We start from the raw sequence: 21,861 nt of genomic DNA on the forward strand, positions 1-21,861 counted from the left end.
CCTGCAGTAAACCAGCATATTGTTTTAGAATCAAATATATACTGTTATTGGTTTATTTCCCTGGTTTCTTGGTTGCATTGTTGTCAATGAAAAATAAATAAAATGTCTATCAAGGCTGGTTTTATCGAGAAAAGTCATTATTTCGGACAGCCCGGGGTGTGCAGCAGAGGCCAATTGGGAGCGGGGTGGACACTCCGGGAGGAGGGGTCCTGCGGTCACTTTGGTCTTTATAAGCTGCACTTTGGTCCGAAGATGGACATTCACGGCTTCCAGTCGCCACTTCGAGAACCTTCTCCTCTCCGAGTCAACTTCGAGCTCAGCCGCAGTCTTCATCATGGTGCACTGGACAGCAGAAGAGCGCCGGGCCATCGCCTCCACCTGGGACAAGATCGACGTGGAGACAATCGGCCACCAGACCATTGTCAGGTATAGTCTCCGGTTTCCATTTTCTACTGTGCGAATCAACTGAGTTGTTGGCTTTACTAGCTATATTTTATTCTGAGATATTGCAATTAAAAATGTTCTGCAGGTTCGTTATTATGTTTTACAGGTCTTATTGTTTGCTGTTCATGTTCATTATTGTATGCATACACTGTACAATATGACCATATTGTTCACCTTTCCATGTATCGGTCTAATTGTCATATTGTTTTCAGGCTCCTGATCGTGTACCCCTGGACTCAGCGCTACTTCAGCAGCTTTGGAAACCTGTCCAGTTGCGCCGCTATCATGGGAAACCCCAAAGTCAAGAGCCATGGCAAGACCGTGCTGACCGCGCTGGGAGCCGCCGTGAACAACCTGGACAACATCAAAGAGACCTACAGCAAACTGAGCGAGCTGCACTCCGAGAAGCTGCATGTGGACCCCGAGAACTTCAAGGCAAGTTTCTTTAATGCGCACCATTAGTGTTCTTCAAAACGCATTGGGAATATGGAAGGACACTGCAAACAAGTGTTCAAGCCTGAGCTGTTTTGCCGGTAACCTCGTAGAAACAAGGTGGCGTTGGCTTTGCACGACCAGTGAAATAACTGATGTGTCCCCCTCTCTCCTCAGCTGCTGGCAGAGACTCTGATCGTGGTCCTGGCCGGACACTTCGGGGCCGAATTCACTGCCGAGATTCAGGCCGCCTGGCAGAAGCTGCTGGCCGTGGCCATCTCAGCCCTCAGCCGCCAGTACTACTGAACACGAACCGCCGGGCTGGACGCTGACCAGACGAGCAACCGCCTCTCTCCATCCTATACTTAGCAAAGGATTTTTAAATGTGGTTGTCAAGCACTACTTTGTTGTTTTGTTTTTAAAGCGGGGGAGGGGATGAATGAATCTCAATGAATGAAAATCTCAATAAAAAACAAGCTTGAACCTAAAATCTACTGTGTCGAGTATTTTATATACATGAAAACAAAATAATAGACAATGTCAAATAAGGGTTTAATGTAACTAATTTAAGTTGTGCGTTTTCTGCAATCATAATAAGTCTGTCTGGGTGAAGATATTGTCCCAATTTGAATGTCCAACAAATTATTGGAGAAAGTTATTGGTACGAAAAGCCTAGTAGCTGTATTTCTTTAAATGTACACAAGCACAATACACCATTAAGTTTCAATGGATTTATATAGGATGCCAAACCAACCTCCATTTTAAAAGAGCCAACCTGTGCAAAAAATTATGTCTCAACTGCTTGTTCACGTTAATTTTCCTGGGTGTTGAGTTACAAAGTAATAGTGTAATATATGTGTGTAATATATGAGTAATATATACCATGTATTTATATGAGAAGCAGGGCTACAAATACAGGACGAATAAGCCGAAGAAGACATGTAATTTATGATGCAGCAGCGTATATACAGACCAGACATAATAGCGTTGGAACGGCAACGGCAACGGTTTTCCACGTGTAGCATGCTCTATAATGCAGCACCGTATCATTTAAATGTCATGATGTCTGCACTTGTTACCCATTAGAACTAGGATGTATGATTTGTATTATATGAACTGTATATACTCATGCACTTTTGCAATTATTACATTGTAAATGTATTGTGCTTGATTCGAAATTCTTAATGCATTATTGTATTTTGGTATTGCTCATGTAAGCTGTCAGTCTGCACATAAATAAATAAATAAATAAATAAATAAATAAATAAATAAATAAAGTTTGCCAAAATACCGTCGCGCACAACTTAATGGGGACTTTCTTCCACCAAGCGAGAATAAGACAGGCGGATGTTACTCGCAATACAAGACTGGGCTACAATAGAGCTCTAGTTAATGCCAATTTCAACTAACCGAGAATTTACTCATAATGCACAAATGGATAGAATACCTAAGTGCTACCATTTCTCGGTATCGATTCGTACTCTACGAGTCTAAGAGTTACTGTAAATCAACTAAAGCGGGGACACACAATTAAAATTACACATTTATAAACTAACATAAAAATGCAAATATATGTGTATTTATATATAGGCCTATTACACTGTAAAATGTGTATATATTCAAATAACAGCACAACATGATAATAGTGTTTATTTTTATTTCATACGCGGGTTTCTGTGTTTCCAGGGCCGTTTCTAGCCTATTGGGGGCCCTAAGCACGATTTTATTGGGGGGCCTCTCTCACTTTTTCCCCCAATCCCATTTTTCACAATGAGATACGTTTAGTGGTTGACACATTTTTGCCACAGGCTTACTCATAGTCTGAAGCCTATGACAAAGGTCCGGATATATATTACAAAATCCGCAGGTTTAAATAAGTCAATCTAGACTAGGGGTTCTCAAACTTTGTCAAAATGAGCCTCATTGAGCATGGCAAAAAATGACGGCGATTGTTTCTAAAACAATACGTGGCAAAATCATTTATAAAAAAGTTGGGATTTGATCAATATGGAGATCAGTATGAATTGCATGAGTATACATTCTGAGATCATAAACAGCAGAAATTGAAGCAGCTAAAATAAAACTTTACAACCATTTCATAAACATGACACAAATCAATGATAGATTCATTCACTATAATATTCATTATTTCCACATTATCAGTGGGAGGGGTGTGTTAGTTTCATCAATATACAAAGTAGTGGGATCCGGCGATGCAATTTCCAAAGAAAGCTGTGAGCGATATTTTGTTTTAATTGCAGTTAATGCCGAGAAGCCTCTCCATGTAAAGTCCAGTTTTGAATCAGTTTCGTCATATTTTCGGCTTTTGCGTTTTGCTGGAACCCCCGCTGTTGCGCTCACTCTGCTTGTATTGGACGCTTTTATCGCTTTCTCACAAACCATCAATTTCTCACAGCTACTCTCTAAGCACGTTTGCTGATGCGTTTACTTGTCAGAGAAACTACACAATAATAATAATAATAATAATAATAATAATAATAATAATAATAATAATAATAATTCATTTTAGAAGCGACTTTAAGAATACCCAAGCTCACTGTACAAAAACACGACTGACGTCACAGTTGCTTTGGAACAGTAGAACGTTAAGCAAAAGCTTTCCGTGTTCTTTTTTTAATTCGAGTTATTTTAGAATATAATATGTTTAATATATATACATTATCTACACGAGCCTTCCTTGATACACGGCTGCGCCCCCCATTGGGAGGTACACCTCACATTTGCAATTCTAAAATATGTGGGTTTTTTTCTCCCACATCCAAAGCCGCAAACCGATGGAAGGTTTCAAGCGCATACATTATGATGTTTAATTCCTTGATACCCAAGGGCAGGACTCGCTCTGTAAAAAATAAAATAAAATAGTACATTCTTTTAAAACTAATCACTTTGATCATTTATGAAAATCATTTATAGAACTTCATTGACAATATATTCGATTTCTGTATTATATTTTTTTGCTAGCCGCTTATGTCATTTATAAGCATTAGATAAAATTAAATTATTTATACCCAATGTGTTTATTTTCTTACCCCTCTTTCGGAAACTGTTGTTTGCATCATTGAATATGTAGTGTTGAATCCTAGATGTGACCAGATTATTATAAAATTGTCAATATTACATAACTGTTTTCGCAGCGTTCTATCTGGATAATTTAATCGTAATGTATGCACTTCTGTAATGTTAAAACTGTAATTGTATATTGCTTGATTTGAAATTTGTACTGTATTATTGCACTTTAGTATTGCTCGTGTAAACTGTAAGTCTGTCAATAAATAAATAAATAAATAAATAAAATAGACAAAAAATAAAAATAACTGTATCCTTAATCTCTCAGTGCACGTTTAAAACCTTCAAGTTAACCTACTTTTGAAATATTCAGCCAATATGCATGTTACAATGACGTGAAACATAATAATGCATATAATTTATACCTTAGCCTAAATAGACAAATAAATAAATAAATACATACATACATTTAATTTAAAAACTAATCGTCTGGAGTCTAAAAAATTGGTCAACATTGTTTTATTATACTTTATTATACTTTTTACAGATGTGTTTAATATGAAGTTATAAATAGTGTTATTAATGTATTTGAAATATATACGAGTGTATAGAATTATGCATGTTCTTGTAGTTTCTGTTCAGCTCCATACAGTAGCCTATATATTATTATTAGTAGAATTAGAATTATACAATAAAAAAATTGTAATTTCCTCAAATGTCAATTAGCCTAATGTTGGCTTTCAACAGTTTACATGTCAATTATAATTTTGGTGGACAAAAACTATTTAAATACACTGCAAAATACATTTCAAAATACAGGTATTTTTTTAAACAGCAGAAGAGTGCTCTAGTACAGTATTTGGGTGGAAACAGTTTTTAATAAGGTATTTTATCCTGGTGCCCCTTGATTGCAGATAACGTGTTGCATTGTCATGAATGATAAGATATGAAAAACGTGTATCAAGACTGACCCTTATCGATTAAAGCGCTTTGCCCATTTCTTGGACATCCTGCAGTGCACAGCAGAGGCCAATTGGGAGCGGGGTGGACACTCCGGGAGGAGGGGTCCTGCGGTCACTTTGGTCTTTATAAGCTGCACTTTGGTCCGAAGATGGACATTCACGGCTTCCAGTCGCCACTTCGAGAACCTTCTCCTCTCCGAGTCAACTTCGAGCTCAGCCGCAGTCTTCATCATGGTGCACTGGACAGCAGAAGAGCGCCGGGCCATCGCCTCCACCTGGGACAAGATCGACGTGGAGACAATCGGCCACCAGACCATTGTCAGGTATAGTCTCCGGTTTCCATTTTCTACTGTGCGAATCAACTGAGTTGTTGGCTTTACTAGCTATATTTTATTCTGAGATATTGCAATTAAAAATGTTCTGCAGGTTCGTTATTATGTTTTACAGGTCTTATTGTTTGCTGTTCATGTTCATTATTGTATGCATACACTGTACAATATGACCATATTGTTCACCTTTCCATGTATCGGTCTAATTGTCATATTGTTTTCAGGCTCCTGATCGTGTACCCCTGGACTCAGCGCTACTTCAGCAGCTTTGGAAACCTGTCCAGTTGCGCCGCTATCATGGGAAACCCCAAAGTCAAGAGCCATGGCAAGACCGTGCTGACCGCGCTGGGAGCCGCCGTGAACAACCTGGACAACATCAAAGAGACCTACAGCAAACTGAGCGAGCTGCACTCCGAGAAGCTGCATGTGGACCCCGAGAACTTCAAGGCAAGTTTCTTTAATGCGCACCATTAGTGTTCTTCAAAACGCATTGGGAATATGGAAGGACACTGCAAACAAGTGTTCAAGCCTGAGCTGTTTTGCCGGTAACCTCGTAGAAACAAGGTGGCGTTGGCTTTGCACGACCAGTGAAATAACTGATGTGTCCCCCTCTCTCCTCAGCTGCTGGCAGAGACTCTGATCGTGGTCCTGGCCGGACACTTCGGGGCCGAATTCACTGCCGAGATTCAGGCCGCCTGGCAGAAGCTGCTGGCCGTGGCCATCTCAGCCCTCAGCCGCCAGTACTACTGAACACGAATGTATAGCTAGGCCTCCATATGTAAAAAATATAGGCTTATAGCAGTCATTTTTGTTTTTGTTATTGTTTGTATTGGTTTTTATTGTTTTAAAGAGGAGGTGTGAATGTCTGTCAAGGAATTATGACTATAATAAAAATGTTAAAATCAATCTCTGTTTTGTTGGATATTTTAAACATGGCCTACAAAACATAATGCACTGCAATTAAAAAACGTTCATTAGTGGGATATCTGGGTGTTGGGGGGTCACCTTGCTCTTGGTGTCACGACACTATCATGAGATGAATACACCAATTTAAAGCCTTGGTATTGAGTGGATATTCAAGGCTGAGGCCCCCTTGGTAGCATATCTTTATTTTAAAGACCAAGTGAACTATTTTCATAACAATAGTTCTCAGCACATGACCAACACAAGGGTCAGATGTAAGAGATTGTGTAAAAGGAAATGCCACTTCCAAGACTGTTGTTCACATGGACCATGTTGAGAATGGGAGTTATATATTCAATATAAACTCATGTAAGTTATCTTTAGAATTTTTTTTTGTTTTTTTGTTTTTTTAAACAGAGAGTAACCTTGAGGAATCCCTTAACTATGTCAGACTTCTAAATATAAAGAAGTCAAATAAGGAAAAAAGTTGGATTTCATAATAGGCAGGTCCTTGCAATGCACACACACGCACACACACACACACAATATGTGATATGGGAACAGCAGTATGTCAATAAAATCTAATACATCACATAAATCATTATAACGATTAGGCAATACAGATTAGCAATATGATGAACAAGATTACATGCAAATTGCAAACATAGAAAATAGGGTGTAGGAATGCAGTAACTATTGATATTGAGCTGTTACAGCTGTTGATATTTGTTATAGACTGAGGATGTACTTCTGGCCCACAGGGTAAAGCCTAAACGGTTGAGTTTAATCGAGAATAAATAACTTCTCTGCAATTAAGTAACACTCAATATATTACATGCACCTTCATTGCACCACAATGAAGATTGTTTTATTATCATGTAACTTAACAATTCCAAATTGTAAAAAACGTATTATTTATTTGTAATATAAGAACGTCAGACTATAATATGTAAAATTCTTATACTGATTACTTAATATAATATTAACACTCACTGCCACTCTACCTACACAAAAGTGATACAGAAAGAGATTATAGCATGTGATGAGATATCACTACAAAAATGAGTCCTTACAGGGGTGGTTTCTGTTATACAAAGCAAGACTAAATTTCCACTAAATAGGAAACACATATACGACGTCACATACAATATAACCGTTTGCAATAAATAGCATAATCAATTTATGTCATATTTTTATTTCATACCATATTTAAATACTATACATTTCTTATTTTATTTATATTGAAATACCTATATTACTAATTTTACTTTTTTCTAAACTTTTACAACGAACTAGGCCTCCATGATTACCATTATTAGCAGGCTTGTCATGGCGATTTCTAAATGTAATAGTTACTTCTCTTAATTATTTACAATATAAATATTGCAATATATTTATTTAGAAATCATATGATCATACAACTTGCTATCAAATACTCATTCGTGTAAAAAGCTGCTGTTCAGTTGAGTGCAGAGAGGGAAAGGGTGGTGGTTCACAGTATTGATACATTTGGGAAAGTTCTGAAACAAATCCTGGGAAAATATTTAATCGCTTGAGCTAAACGGTCATTGTGTAAGTAATTAAGTAATTACAAACGGTATATTTATCATATTAAATTGTCTGCGTAGCCTACTTAAAAAGAAGCATTTCACCGAAGTATGTGCTATAGGATTCACATAGTTTGTATTGCGATTCATTTATAATTAACTGTTGTGTGCATGTCATTATTACTATCTCAATTACAGAAAGACTACATTATATTGTAATTAGGTTGTTCAAATTAGCATAAAAAGAATACCAATTCCAACTTGTTCTTCGATTTCGATCTCTCTTTTATCATATTTCTACCTACACAGGGGCCATAATACAATCAATATTTATATGTGTTTATATGACAAGAGTGACAGGCTGGTAGCCACGAGGTGTGCCATAGTTGCGGACTGGCATATTGCGACCAACAGCAATACATCTTTATTTCTGCATTTGCTCGCTTTAATCAACAGGTTTCAAGATTTGCTGATTCGCTCGCGTCGTGTACGTCTGTTGTGCATAGCCCTTTAGAAATGTAAAATGATTATCCGCAAAAAATCTATGATACAAAATTAGATGAGTTACCCTTTAAAATGTACATAGGCTACACACAATTAAACACTCAGATTACTAACCCTTATCTGCTTCGTGCAGGTATAGGTGCAGAGTTCAGTTAAATTACATTCATGTTGAAGTTTGAACTGGATAAAGTATTATTAAATAAAAGTCACGGTTCAACTGTGTCGGATTTAAGGATAGCCTAATTAAACTAAATCTTACGGCCTCATATTATTGCAAGGCCTCCAAAAACAAATGTTTAAACTAATACATTATGTGTTTGTTCAAGGACAACACAATTTTGTGTTAAACTGCACCAAAGCACAACACAATAATGTGCCTTAACTCATGTCTGTGTGGGAAAAACATTATTGGGTTGTAAATTGTCCTTGTCTTAGAACTAATTTGTTACATTTAACACATTCTATATGTTTTAGTCAGATTATTAATTTTAATTGTACCTTCGGCTATGTATGCATGCAAATATAAATCTCTGACATTTGCGTTAGAATAATAGGCAACACTTTTTTTTGTAATACTCTTAAATTTGACAATGCTTAGGTCCTCAATGTGTCATACTCCGGCCCTGAGCTACACCCAGTGTGACAGATGGCTATCGGCTGCACACTTGTATTACTTTCAAATTATTACTAATTAGGTTACCATTCTCCAAGCGCCATCCAGACTCTGAACAACTATCATTTTAGGATATTCCCTCGCCTCCTTAAGGCGCATATTTTTAAATTACACCTGTAGACAACTATATCCTATATTGACATGAATTCTATTCGCTGAAAGTGGTAGCAATGTTGTGGATATGTTGATCATCGTAAGGCACTGGTAAAACGTGTTAGTGACTTTGGATAAAGGCGACTGCTAAATAGAAATAATCTTCATCAACTTAATCTAGTTTTGCCCTGACTTGCCATTGAATATACAATTAAACCCAAACACTGCAGAGTTCAGCAGGGTTTGAGCTAGTAAGGCTATCTGTGTGAGCAGCATCGGAACAGCATGTAGGTCACACACCCACAGGAGCATACATCTGGCCAGATGTCCTCGCCCATTGGTGCGTGCTTATCGGAGGGAGGGAGGGATGGAGGGAGATGTCTCTTTATCTCGGGAGCAGAACAGAGGACGAGGCGCTTCTCTCGCCTCCTATCAGTCTCCAGCAGCCCAGCAAGAGGAACCCGCCCAAATACCCAACACTAACAATTAACACGATGTGGGGTGGAAATAAATTAATCACAACATGAACCTTATTTTACATTCGATTGAAGTTGGATTGATACGAAAAACTGGAATTAACTGAATGCAAATAATAGAAGAAAATAAATAATGCATGGAAATATTATTACATTTCTTAGACATAATGTAGCCTACATCTATATCACACATACACATGTACATTATACAATTCATATTATTTGTTATATCTATTACCAGTTTCCATAAGCAACTGGGTCAAAAAATTATTAAAGTTTCATATTTTGTTCAAATAATGTATACATAACAAACATAGCGTCCTCGTTATTAATAGCAAGTCCTACTATAAAACCTCATTAATAAACAAATATGTGTGGGGGGAGGTTCGGTTATTTCCCAGTGACTTTATTTTAGCCAAACATTATCATTTTATTCAAGCCTGCAGATATATTACTATACTTACATTGTGCCGGAAGATAAGCACTATTAACTTGATTTCCCTTTAGAAATTGGCCAACGTCCAACAAGGGAAGAGGGGAAAATGTCATTGATTTATTGACGCCTACTACAGATTTGTGTGTTTATTTTATTTTTGTTGTTTGGTTTAATATGATGGACACATTTTAATACAATCTACAGTTTTTTAAGAATTGAGTTAAATATATTTCAAAGACGTATTTGAGGATAGTCCTTTTTTTTCCCTTTTTAACTTCACCCCTAAACTGGAAGTAATAATTTTTTCATAATTGATTTAGTTGCCATACTATGAGATGGTAGCCTACTACATGAATCTTCGTGAAATTTGTAAGAAGAAAAATACATGTATTTTCTTATTACTTATTATTATTACTAGGCTGCCTTGCATTATTAAGCAACACTGTCAACATAGTTGAATGGCCGTGTTTAAATATTTCGGTTTAGGGGGTTTTAAAAAACAGTGCCCGGTCTCATTGTTGTGGAATTATGGAGCAACAGGAAGCAATAGGTCAATACAACTTTATTGTTTACAATTTAAATAAACAAATACATTCAGAATGCACTATTGTTCAGGCTACAAAAACAAAGTTTTAATTAACTAGTTTTTGGAGTAATTTATCTTATGTAAAGAGCGATAAAACACTTAAACCAATATATATATATATATATATATATATATATATATATATATATATATATATATATATATATATATACACACACACAATATAAAACATTTTATCAACAGGTGGATTAAATCTAATGTACAAAAAAGTTTCCATATTTTTAGAGTCAGCTGTTACGAAGACAAATAATAGATGGTCGATATAAGAGGGGTGAAGCTGTAAATATGGCATTAATATATCACAGTTGATGCAAAGCATTGCAGTGCATGAACCACACTGTAAAATGTGATTGTTCAACTAAACACGTTATTAAATCATTTTTCAAAACTTTGGTAAAACTATTAACTCATGCTTATCATTCTTCATTACTCAAACTATGATTTGTAAGAAAGGAACTATAAATTAATCATGGGAGGATTCATGTATGGGGAATTTAAACACCAGTATGAACTAAAAAGTTATGTATATTGCTTACATTTAGTCTCTTTTGCCCAAAATGATTATATTATATTACAGCTAGTGGATGTCTGTATGGAATTCAATTGCTAACTAATTTTATGTATGACTATATGACTTTGTAAACTGAACTGAAATTGACTGGGGTGGGGTGCTTGTGAAGGAGAAAGAACAGTTATCACCCTGTGTCGATCTCGGTGTCTTCTACAGGGCCCCATGGAGTCAGGCCTCCCTGGCATCGGGTTGGCTGCTGAGGAAGGAGGAGTTCTCGCTTGCGGAGTTATAAACCCCCTGCGCAGCGCACTGTGGCACTGAACTCTCGCAACTCAGCCTCCCTCAACCACTCAGCAAAACACTCAGAGACCTTCATCATGGTGCAGTGGACCGACGACGAGCGCAAAGCCATCGCCTCCGTCTGGAGCAAGGTTGATGTGGAAAGCACCGGGCACCAGGCCTTGGTCAGGTACTGTTACTTGCATGTGTCACATGTTTGTATATTTTCCTTCTTTCATTTAAAACTTAAAGCACCAATGGTTTCACATGAGAATGTGTTTTATGGCGGCATTTTCATTTTTTTTCCAAGTCTGCATTTGTCCATTTACGCATATACTGTGAGCCTTTTACAACCGAAACTCTTACTCCAAAATAATACTAATATTATGGTTGAGTGAAACCCTTCATCTCGATGCCATAGATGGTTGGGGTGTCCACCCTCATCCTTCAATGCTGCTTTGAGGACTCTACACTTATGTCAACATAACCCTCTCTATATAAAAAACAAACAAACCGTATATTCTTGTTTATCGCGTCGCTGTTTTTAACTACAGGCTCCTGATCGTGTACCCCTGGACTCAGCGCTACTTCAGCAGCTTTGGAAACCTGTCCAGTAGCTCCGCTATCATGGGAAACCCCAAAGTCAAGAGCCATGGCAAGACCGTGCTGACCGCGCTGGGAGACGCCGTGAACAACCTGGACAACATCAAAGAGACCTACAGCAAACTGAGCGAGCTGCACTCCGAGAAGCTGCATGTGGACCCCGAGAACTTCAGGGTAAGGAAGAAAAGCCAAACTAGAGAACTTTTAATCAATGACACAAAGCTTAAAAGAAATCTAGAAAGGCATTCATTAGATTTCAAAATACGTATTTTGCCTTATATTTATTGGGGTGGAAATGCTTCCATGGTAATAGAAAAAACACAGCAGCTAGGCAACTATGGGAAGAGTTGTCATTAGTTGCCATCATCCAAACGTGATGTATATATATTATCAGTAGCCTACTTGATACTCATATTGCTCATATGCAGTAGACTATCGAGATGCTTGCTTCCAACAGCAAACCAGACTTGGTTATCTTAATTTCAATACTTCTCTCAGCTTCTCTAACACAGTCTGCTAAGGAAACAGACCCCTGCATTTTGTCCCTGTAGGATATCTCAGCTACTTGGTATAATCTCATAAATCATCCAGAAAGCAGATTATCAAGGCATTTCTAAACACGCCACACACCTTCCTATGAAAGAGTCCACATCTGACTTACCTAATTTATTCTCTTCTCTCTCGCAGCTCCTTGGTGAGACTCTGATCATCGTCCTCGCAGGGAAGTTGGGGGCAGAATTCACCCCCGCAGTCCAGGCTGCCTGGCAGAAGCTGTTGGGCGTTGTCATCTCCGCCCTGGGCAGACAGTACCACTAAAGCGCCCCCAGCACGGAGCCTCTCGATGGGGCCAAAGCGAGCCCGCTCTCCGGCATCGAGCGATGGAGAAGATGTGTGAACCACCAAACCTCTGAGCGCCAGCTTATGCACCACCCTTGGCTGTTTTTGAGTCAATAAACCAAATACAAAAATAAAATACACTTCTTGTTCTGCACCTTCGTTTCCCTGCCTTTTCCTTTTAAGAACAAAATGCCAAAACGTAGGTTCCAAGGCCACCGTGGGTACCTTTATTTAGCAGAGACGCATCTCTGTAACTCTCTCAGCTTCTCCACTCCACAGATGTTACTGCATTAGGGATTATTATTGGCCACTAACTGCAACAGGAGCAGGATCTAAAGCATTTGTAAAATAATTAAATTTAACTCTGTGACGCTTCTCTCCAAACACAGGTGTTTCTAACAGGGTCCCAGGGGCCAAGCTTGAGTCATATTGCAATATTGCAGCCGGCCACAGGAGGTCAGTTCCATATTGGGGTGTTTGGTTTTGTAGCTTAAAAAAAAAACGCAGGTAAAAATAAGGAAACACTAAAAGAGTTTTACACAGTTAAGGTTACCACCTTTGAAATACGAAAAAGCGGACGCCCTGTCCCCCAGCCAGCAACGTGCATGCTCATCCCAGAGAACACACACATGGGTAAGCAAGACAACACTGCAGTGTTTTGGTTGCATACCTCAACACTTTTGGTAAAACCAATTAGTTACCTCAATTACTTCCAGTGCATTGATACACCTCGGTTATAGGATTTGTATTTCACACATACAAGCACAATAGGTTATATTTTTTATTGCAACATTTTTAGCTTATTCAGTAGGGGGTGGCAACCCTATACTTACATAGTAGACTAATCCTATATTTCAGGGGCGACAGACTACTTTTACTGGCATTCCACTTCTCTTGGGGAATTATTAGTATAGGTTTAATACTTACAGCAAGTTGAAGAGTTCATATAAACCAATATATATATTAGGTATACCAATAACTGGATTTACATTGATACACATTTATATTCTGAAGGGCAATTTTAAACTTTATGAAAAGGCTGCAATGTAGAATCCTAAATCACATTTTCTGTACTTTAATCATATTCAATCATTTGTGGCCGTGACAAGAAAATAAAAAGGCATTTCATATTATATTGTGTTCACAAGAGTAGGTTTTTGGGAAGATCAGGGGGGTGGGGTAAGAAACTCATCCCTCTCAATGATGTATCCCCAGCTCTATAGGTGTAGTGGACCCCCCCCCTCCCCCAATTCTGAAATTAAACCTCCACCCTGATTGTGTGTTTACAAGACCTTGACCACCTTTAGGATAATTTTGAAAAGCAGAAACCATAAACTAAATCAAAATCTTATCATACATATTCTTTATTATTACAGATTTTAGTTTCTTTTTGAAAGACATGCACTTGCATTTACAGAAGTCTGGCCTCCTTGCTTGTGATATTTACTCTGAATTAACAAGGATGCAGAGAAACAAAAGGAAGACATACCTTGTATAACTGCATGTAACAAGAGACCATTTCAAACATACTTCCATGTGTTCAGTTCACAAATGTCCTTCAGTGCTATAATCTATAAGGGACTGTAGGTCTCTAAGAGGGCTGCTGTGTCTTCTGGCTTTTGCTCCACAACCCAGCTACTTAAATCTGAATAGTTAATACTTAAATGTAAGAGAAGTCTACAGTCAATAAACTATTATAAGCACTGTGACTCAATACCATGTATTTTTGTAGTTTATGGATTAGTACTTGAAATCAATGCTATGCATGCCTCATTGACAAAACAACTAGACTGAGGGATTTAGAGGCCCATTTGGAAGGAGAAACCGAGGACACTGTGCCACTCCAGGAACTGAATTTCATATCCCCTGCTTCAAAATCAATACTTGTTTTAGAGCAGAGGAATGGAGTAAGTTCATGAGTTAGTTTAATCAGGAGCAGAGAATGTCCAAGATGAAGAGAAGACATCAAGGACTTAATATGAAGCCTTAGGAGCAGATATGGAAACACTATAAAACATGGTTCTTGAACCAGGGTCCAAGAGGGCCCCAGTTCAGTACTTTCCATAGGCTAACCCTAAAGCTTCAATTGAAAATACACTTGTAAACAGTGAAGCAAGATCAATGTAGTGTTTTGGAAGACCCAGTCACTTGGGAGATCATTCACAAAAGACCTCAAAACCCTTCAGTGCTTAAAGACCAAGGCCCAGTTCAAACCAAGCCACAATACTTGCTAAATTGATCGAGACGTGATGCAGTCTTTAAGAAATTGCAGATTTAGGGCACAACCTACAAGATTGACTGGACGGGGGGGGATCTCCAGAATCAGGGCTGGAGAGCATTGCCAAGGGGAAAAGTTGTCTGGAAATGGCACAGTGTTGTCAGCTGTTGTAGACACCTCTCTGGATGCCACAGGCAAAAAGTGAGTCATGCACAGGTTGCAGGTGATAAGACAAGGTATCCTCAGATCTCCCTGGGAGCACTGGGGAGTTCTATGAATCTTCAGCACCTTCATAAGACGACTCCATGAAGTCGTAGAGCAGTTGGAAGACTTTGTTCCAAGAATCACAGGCTGCATCAGTAAAGGCAGTGCCCAAAGCTTCCTTAAAGACCTTTATAATCACACCAAACAAAAGCTGTCCAAAAGAGAAAAGCGATTAGGAACAAGTATATTCTTCATGAACACATTGTATAGACAAATATAATTATACTACAAAAGGACAGTCACATCTCTCTACAAGCTAAAACAAAGCCAATTCAGTACTCCCATTTTTGCATTTGTCATGGTGCACAAAAATATTCCATGACAAGAGACCCTTGTGATCATGGGAGAAAATAGAAGTACTGCTGAACTACAGCAGAGGGGGGAATACAGTTACATAGGCCTATGGAACTATGAGGTCTTCACACAGGTTTAAAAGGACATTCACAAACAAAATGTAAAACGGGATCAAACTGGTCATAAGCAATTATGACAATTGTTTTACCAGCTACACTGTGCACATATTGCCAATGTTTGCCCAGTTCAAAGTTCTATTGCTACTGGGATTGTAAACCAGGGGGGATGGGGCCAAAAAACAAAGCAAAATGGTCATGTCAATTTATTTCATAAACATGTTATCCCAATTTGCAAAGTGAATTACTGCATTCTGTCAAGCTGTCGTGTTAATCCCATGTTTATCAAACAATTTAAGACGTTTGTCTCAGAGACGGCATGAAAACCACTTGTGTGTGATGCTGTGGAAGCAGCTGTTCCTCCCCATCTGACTTTCATGCTTTATTTTGCAATTTCCAAAGGCATGAATCGTCTGTCAGCCACAGATGCCGTTTTCCTAGAAATTTGCATCCCACACAACTGCAATACAAGTCAACCCTCAGTCTTCCAGGTCTGTGCTTTCCATTCAAGAAAATCTGGCACCAATTTCCCCTTCTTTGTTTTGCTTTTTTCCAATTTACTTTTAAGAGTGATATTTAGAGTAACCACTTCCAGGAGATTTTAGAATGATCCATATATTTATATGGACCTTTTTTTTTTTTTTTTAACAATTACATAATACAATAGTTAGACAATAAAATTAAACCACAACTGGGTATAGTTTGTGATTTGGTCTAGGCCTAGAAATGTCCATAAATGTAGGTAAACTGTAGGTTTTATTGTAAAATGCTTCATGGCAGGGTGGGGGAAGCGGGGTCAGTACCTTGTAGTTGTGGAGGTGAATCTGGTAGACGTCTCGGTGTTTCTCAGCCAGCGGGGTGAAGATCGTGGTCACAGCATCCCAGTTGTCCATGTTGACGATCACCTGGTTCAGTGCCTCCATCACTCGCATCCCATGGAGCTTGATCCTGGGGTTGCTCTCCATCTCCTCCTTGGTTTCAATGTTCTTGAAGTTTTTAAAATAGCTCTTGGTTTCTGGGTGGTCGGTGAATAACCTGAAGACAAGAACAAGGTTAGTTCCAAACAGCACCCCAGAGCAGCGTCCACTCACTCAGGCCTTTTCGTAACACTTGATGAGAACCTTTGATCCCCATCAAGGAAATTGTAGGCTTTAGAAAGGAATATAGGCTATACAAAAACAAAGTTTTGGGAGCGCAAATAAAGGTTGCTCCTATTGTGCATAGATAGACATTTTCTAATTCAACCCCAAAAACAGGAAGCCTTCAAAAGAATTACATAGGTGGCTGGAATCACATTTACATAGAAGTTATTGATGTGGTTCTTAAAATGGTATACATTTTGCGTCACAATTTATAATCACTGAAATTGTTTTGCATAATAAAAGCAGGCACACTCTTGGACTACTCCTGTGCAAGAGACTGTTGAATAGTTCTGCTTTCAGACAGTTTTGCAACGGGTAGGAAAATATGACTGCATCAAGAAGGGAAGGTTTCTGTTGCGGTTACGGTTGGGTGTCGTGGATTCACCCGCATAGCGATTGCACACTCCCATACTCACAAATCAGGACTGGCTCTTGTGCAGACTTGTATATGCGGGACGGGACTGTGCAAACCAGAGTCGAGCTGTATTTTGCCACAATAGAGCTGCCAAGTACAGACAGTGGCCACATGTTCTGCCATGAGCAAAACTATCAGCCTTCCACACGGGTTTTCAATTAAAAGATTGATTGTTGCAACTGGTAGAAAAGACACTTGAGTACCCCGATATTTAGCCCCTTATATCCTACGCTAAATCAGGCTTTAGTCCTCAAGTACCAGCTTGGCGAAACCGTAGCAAAGCTCAAGTTCAAGTAATGGTAGCCTATTTATTATCGTGTTCGTCACCATCAGACTGTCAGCTACTTCAACTGTCCAAATTGCCACAATTAAAACCTACACAAAACATCCCCCCCACCCCCATCTATGTCCCACGGTGCGGTAAACAGGCGCTGAAAGAGTAGCACCACCAGAACCAAGCTAAATGCTAATAGTGGAGCAATTACAATCATTTGAAAGCAGTACCTCATGACCACCACTGCGCCGTTTCCTTCAGGATCCTGGTACACTAGGGACCACACTTCCCTTATGTTCTTACGGTCCTCTTCAGTTAAGATAACCATTCTGTCCAGTACAAAAATAAACCCACCAAGTCCTTCAATAAAGCCTAGCGCTCCAGCACCATGCAACTCAAAGTGGCTTCAGAAGGCAGGCTTATCAGATTTATAGAGACGCAGTAAAGTGGACTGTACCACCCTGTCAGAGGCCACTCCTATAGCGGGAGGGGTCTGTAGTAATCACTCTTTCCCTCCCCAGCTCTTTCAGGCTCCTGCAGGCACCCCCCATATGAACGTTGCTGGAGACGTGCGTCCAAACGCATTGGCACATGCCACAGCGTTTCTCCACTAATTATGCATTACAAGGAGGATCTTGCTCTGGGGGGTTGGCAGTGAAATAATTTCCTCAGTGCTCGCGTCATGTATCACCAAATTAATTTAGCCAAATTGAGTTCCCACTACAAGAAACTGAGGAATTTGAACACAATGCTATATTGCACAGCTACTGTACAATAAAACATGTTAAAACCAAAGTGGAACAGTAATCACAGGTAGTTATTTTCTTTGCTCCATCAAAACACACGAAAAGCAAAGTAGAAAGTGAGGATCAATATGGTTGCAGAACCAGACATGCACATGTGTAGAACGAGGTATCAGGAATAATGGGTGCACACAGGCAGACTAGGCACAGACTCACTCGACAGGAGTTTAAGTGAGATAAAACAAAAAGAGGAACACAAAACTGTTTCTTTCCTAGAACAGCAGCAACATTCATCTTTCCAAAGAAAACAGGGACTGCAACAACTGATGATGGTTCAAATCAATGTTTGGGGGAAATCTTGTTCTTATTATATTCTTGACTGAAACCCAGGTCATTTTATTGCACTGCATTGTGTGATTGTGTGCCAATGCAATTATTATTATTGTTTGTACTACTAGTAGTAGCTGTAATAGTAACTTCAAATGTATGATAGATACATTAAGGATATGTGAAAGATAAAGGTGCTAAGAAAAATAATAAAGATAAGCCTCTCATAAAGGTAGAAAAACAAAACAATGTAGTCCCAATATGTGACAGATTTAAGTTGAAGTATTAAGCTGAATGTAAAGTATCCCTTGCTGTCTAGTATAATTGGATCTAATACAAAATGCTTTACATCCAAGTGCTATTATTAATACTATATTTAAGAAAAACTGTATAGCTTGTCAGCATGTGTTCATGATTGATTAGCAACACTGAAAACATATTTTGGCTATTAACATGAGCAGCTTGTGATATTACTGTTCTCTCACCAATCTGAATTATCAACAAGAAATAATAACCGATTGTTGAACAGCTAAATGCATGTAAACAAATCAGGGAGTTTGTTCCAGATTGTAACAACTCAGTCTCTGTGTGAAGTGTCTCCTGTTTTCTGTCTTGAACGACTTTAGGCTCTTTCCATTTGTGTCCCGGGTGCGTGTGTCCCTGCTGATCTGGAAAAGCTCCTCTGTTTGATGTGGTCGATGCCTTTCATGATTTTGAAGACTTGAATCAAGTCCCCACGTAGTCTCCTCTGTTCCAGGGTGAACAGGTTCAGTTCCTCAGTCTCTCAGTAGGACGTTCCCTTCAGACCTGGAATAAGTCTGGTTGCTCTCCTCTGAACTGCCTCTAGAGCAGCGATATCTTTCTTGAAGTGTGGAGCCCAGAACTGTCCACAGTATCCAGATGAGCTCTAACTAGTGCATTGTACAGTCTGAACATCACTGCCCTTGTTCTCAATTCTACACTTTTTACAATATACCCCAACATCCTGTTTGCTTATTTTATTGTTTCCCCACATTGTTTGGGTGGAGAAAGTGAGGAGTCCACGTAGACTCCTAGGTCTTTCTCATGTGTTACTTCGTATAGGTCTATTCCTCCCATAGTGTAATTATAGTGGACATTTTTGTTACCTGCATGTAATACCTTGCACTTCTTCACATTGAATTTCACCTGCCAGGTGTCGGCCCACAACTGAATATTATCTAAGTCCCTTTGAATAACCTGTGCAGCCGAGATTGTATACGCTGAGCCACCTATTTTGGTATCATCGGCAAATTTGACAAGGTTGCTAACTATCCCAGAGTCCAGATCATTAATATAGATTAGAAAAAGCAAAGGCCCCAATACTGATCCCTGTGGAACTCCACTAACAACCTCACTCCAGTTAGAAGCAACTCCTCTAATCGACACCCTCTGTTTTCTATACATCAACCAGTTCATAATCCATCTACTTACATTACCCTGAATGCCTGCAGCTTCCAATTTGAGGATCAGTTTCTGGTGTGGAACCTTATCAAAAGCTTTCTGAAAATCTGAATATCTTTCTGTGATTTGTTGGTTTTTAATTCTGCTAGTCCCTTTAGTACCTCCTCCTTATTTATCCTGATCTGTCTTAGGGTTTGACTGGTCTGGTTGTTAACCTGTGGCTTGCTATCTGTTTTTTCTTTTGTAAACACCTCTGTAAAATACTAATTTAGAACATTTGACACATCTTATTTGTTTTCTAAGATCCTTCAATTTTGAGCCCTTATCTTTTTCACTTCCTCCTTTATTGACCTCTTGCTGTTGTAGTATTGAAAAAAACTCTTTGCATTAGTTTTAGCTCCAAAAGCTGTTTCTTTCCATTTCCCTCTTTGCTCTCCTGATCCCTCTCTTAACATCTCTTTACAGTTCTTTGCAGTTTTGCAGTCTATCCCCTTTGTTTGCGCTATACAACATTTTATCTCTCTTCATATTTTTTTGCATAATTAAATTAAACCATTTTGGCCAATGTTTTGTAGTCCTCAGTTTTGGTACACATTTCTAATGAGCCTCTAGTAGTATATTTTTGAAATATAACCATACGTTTTTGACTGAATCTGTATCTAGGATGCTGCCTCATACCTTCAAGGTTTGCTTTTCTAAAATTGTAGACCATTGTTTTAGACTTGGTCCTTGTTTTTTTTTAAATATGCAGGGGTCCTTTCTGTGTTATGTTATCACATGTTAGCTGTTTTGGCTTTTTGTGTGTGTAGATATAAAATCTCTTAATGTTTCAGACCTTAGAGAAAGCTGAAACTCAGGCCTGCTACATACACAGCTGTACAGACAATGAGCCTGTTCGTGTCACGTATTATTACTTTGTAAAAAAAAACATTTTCAAGTTCAAACACATTTTCTTTTCCCATGTCTTGAACTATTATCTGGTACTGAAGGAGACTCATGTTATGGCACTTTAATTCAATGTGCAGGTTGATACAAGTCCATTGATCTGTACAGGTGGGGAATGTTCCCTCCATGTCTTTAAATGTACTTGTATTTGTAAATAAAAAAGGGGAGATTTTATGGAAAGGAATTTGCAGGTCAATACAAATCTATGTCTCAGAATTGATGACTAAGATACCATCATTTTCAAAACACCCCTAACCTCCATATAGCCACCCACCAGTAGCGCCACATAAGTGTTCCAGTTTCCAACAAGATTCACATGGATAAAAACACAAGAAAACAAAAATGTGAAAAAACCACAAGATAATGAACTTCAGAAGGAATTTGTTTCCATAGTGCTTGATTTATGTCCTTTATTTATTCCCTTTGAGTTGGCCTGATTACCTTTACATAAACAACTTCTGTCCTCTCACTGCTCTCCGTTTCCACTTCTCCTACGCTCTACTGACGGAGAATGAAAGCCCCTTGGAATTAACCTCTGATCTGATCTACACTACCAGCACACACTCCTCTGCACCCCCACCCCCTTCTGCCTTTACTTTTTCCCAGCATCCACTCCCATTTATTTTTTGATTTAGCAATCTTCTCCAACACCCCAGCTCTGTGTTAACTCTTTGCCTCTGCTTCTGTCAAGGGTAGGTCAAAAATCAGTGCAGGATATTGCTACTGCAACACGCAAAGACAGAGAAACAAAGGGTGACTGCGACCTGATCTTCTGAGAACCGAGGCACATAATTACAGGTATAAGGATAAAATTGAATGCTTCACAGAATTCAGTCACATTTGACGCATACTTACATAACTGGTTTACACAGCAAAACTCTGAAGTCAGGCAGAACTAATTGTTAGAACGAAAAAGGGGGAATGAAAAAAAAATGGAGGAAGAAGAAAACATCTGCATTTCACATAAAAAGTTAATTATATTGCATTCCAGTATGTGTTCAACCAGTAACATGTAACAGAACCCTGCAGCTGTGGTAA

At 38.7% G+C, this 21,861-nt stretch overlaps 4 protein-coding genes across 4 annotated transcripts; 3 read left to right on the plus strand and 1 right to left on the minus strand.

Moving 5' to 3' along the window:
• The first annotated feature begins 244 nt into the window (after positions 1–244).
• On the plus strand, positions 245–1,366 carry LOC136712784 (hemoglobin subunit epsilon-like). Its single transcript, XM_066689546.1, has 3 exons — positions 245–426; positions 657–879; positions 1,054–1,366. The coding sequence occupies exons 1-3, from the start codon at positions 335–337 to the stop codon at positions 1,180–1,182; spliced, it is 444 nt and encodes a 147-aa protein (XP_066545643.1). The 5' UTR covers positions 245–334; the 3' UTR covers positions 1,183–1,366.
• Positions 1,367–5,004: 3,638 nt separating this feature from the next.
• On the plus strand, positions 5,005–6,100 carry LOC136712318 (hemoglobin subunit epsilon-like). Its single transcript, XM_066688816.1, has 3 exons — positions 5,005–5,188; positions 5,419–5,641; positions 5,816–6,100. The coding sequence occupies exons 1-3, from the start codon at positions 5,097–5,099 to the stop codon at positions 5,942–5,944; spliced, it is 444 nt and encodes a 147-aa protein (XP_066544913.1). The 5' UTR covers positions 5,005–5,096; the 3' UTR covers positions 5,945–6,100.
• A 5,148-nt stretch (positions 6,101–11,248) lies between these two features.
• LOC136712319 (hemoglobin subunit epsilon-like) lies at positions 11,249–12,817 on the plus strand. The gene is made up of 3 exons (XM_066688817.1): positions 11,249–11,413; positions 11,778–12,000; positions 12,514–12,817. The coding sequence occupies exons 1-3, from the start codon at positions 11,322–11,324 to the stop codon at positions 12,640–12,642; spliced, it is 444 nt and encodes a 147-aa protein (XP_066544914.1). The 5' UTR covers positions 11,249–11,321; the 3' UTR covers positions 12,643–12,817.
• A 1,192-nt stretch (positions 12,818–14,009) lies between these two features.
• LOC136712815 (cytoglobin-1) lies at positions 14,010–17,835 on the minus strand. Its single transcript, XM_066689602.1, has 3 exons — positions 17,617–17,835; positions 16,359–16,590; positions 14,010–15,296 (listed from the first exon to the last, which is right to left on the minus strand). Exons 1-3 carry the CDS (start codon positions 17,712–17,714, stop codon positions 15,153–15,155), a joined length of 474 nt encoding a protein of 157 aa, XP_066545699.1. The 5' UTR covers positions 17,715–17,835; the 3' UTR covers positions 14,010–15,152.
• Positions 17,836–21,861: the final 4,026 nt, after the last annotated feature.

Source organism: Amia ocellicauda, chromosome 17, assembly GCF_036373705.1.
Source record: "Amia ocellicauda isolate fAmiCal2 chromosome 17, fAmiCal2.hap1, whole genome shotgun sequence".
Classification (NCBI taxonomy): Eukaryota; Metazoa; Chordata; class Actinopteri; order Amiiformes; family Amiidae; genus Amia; species Amia ocellicauda.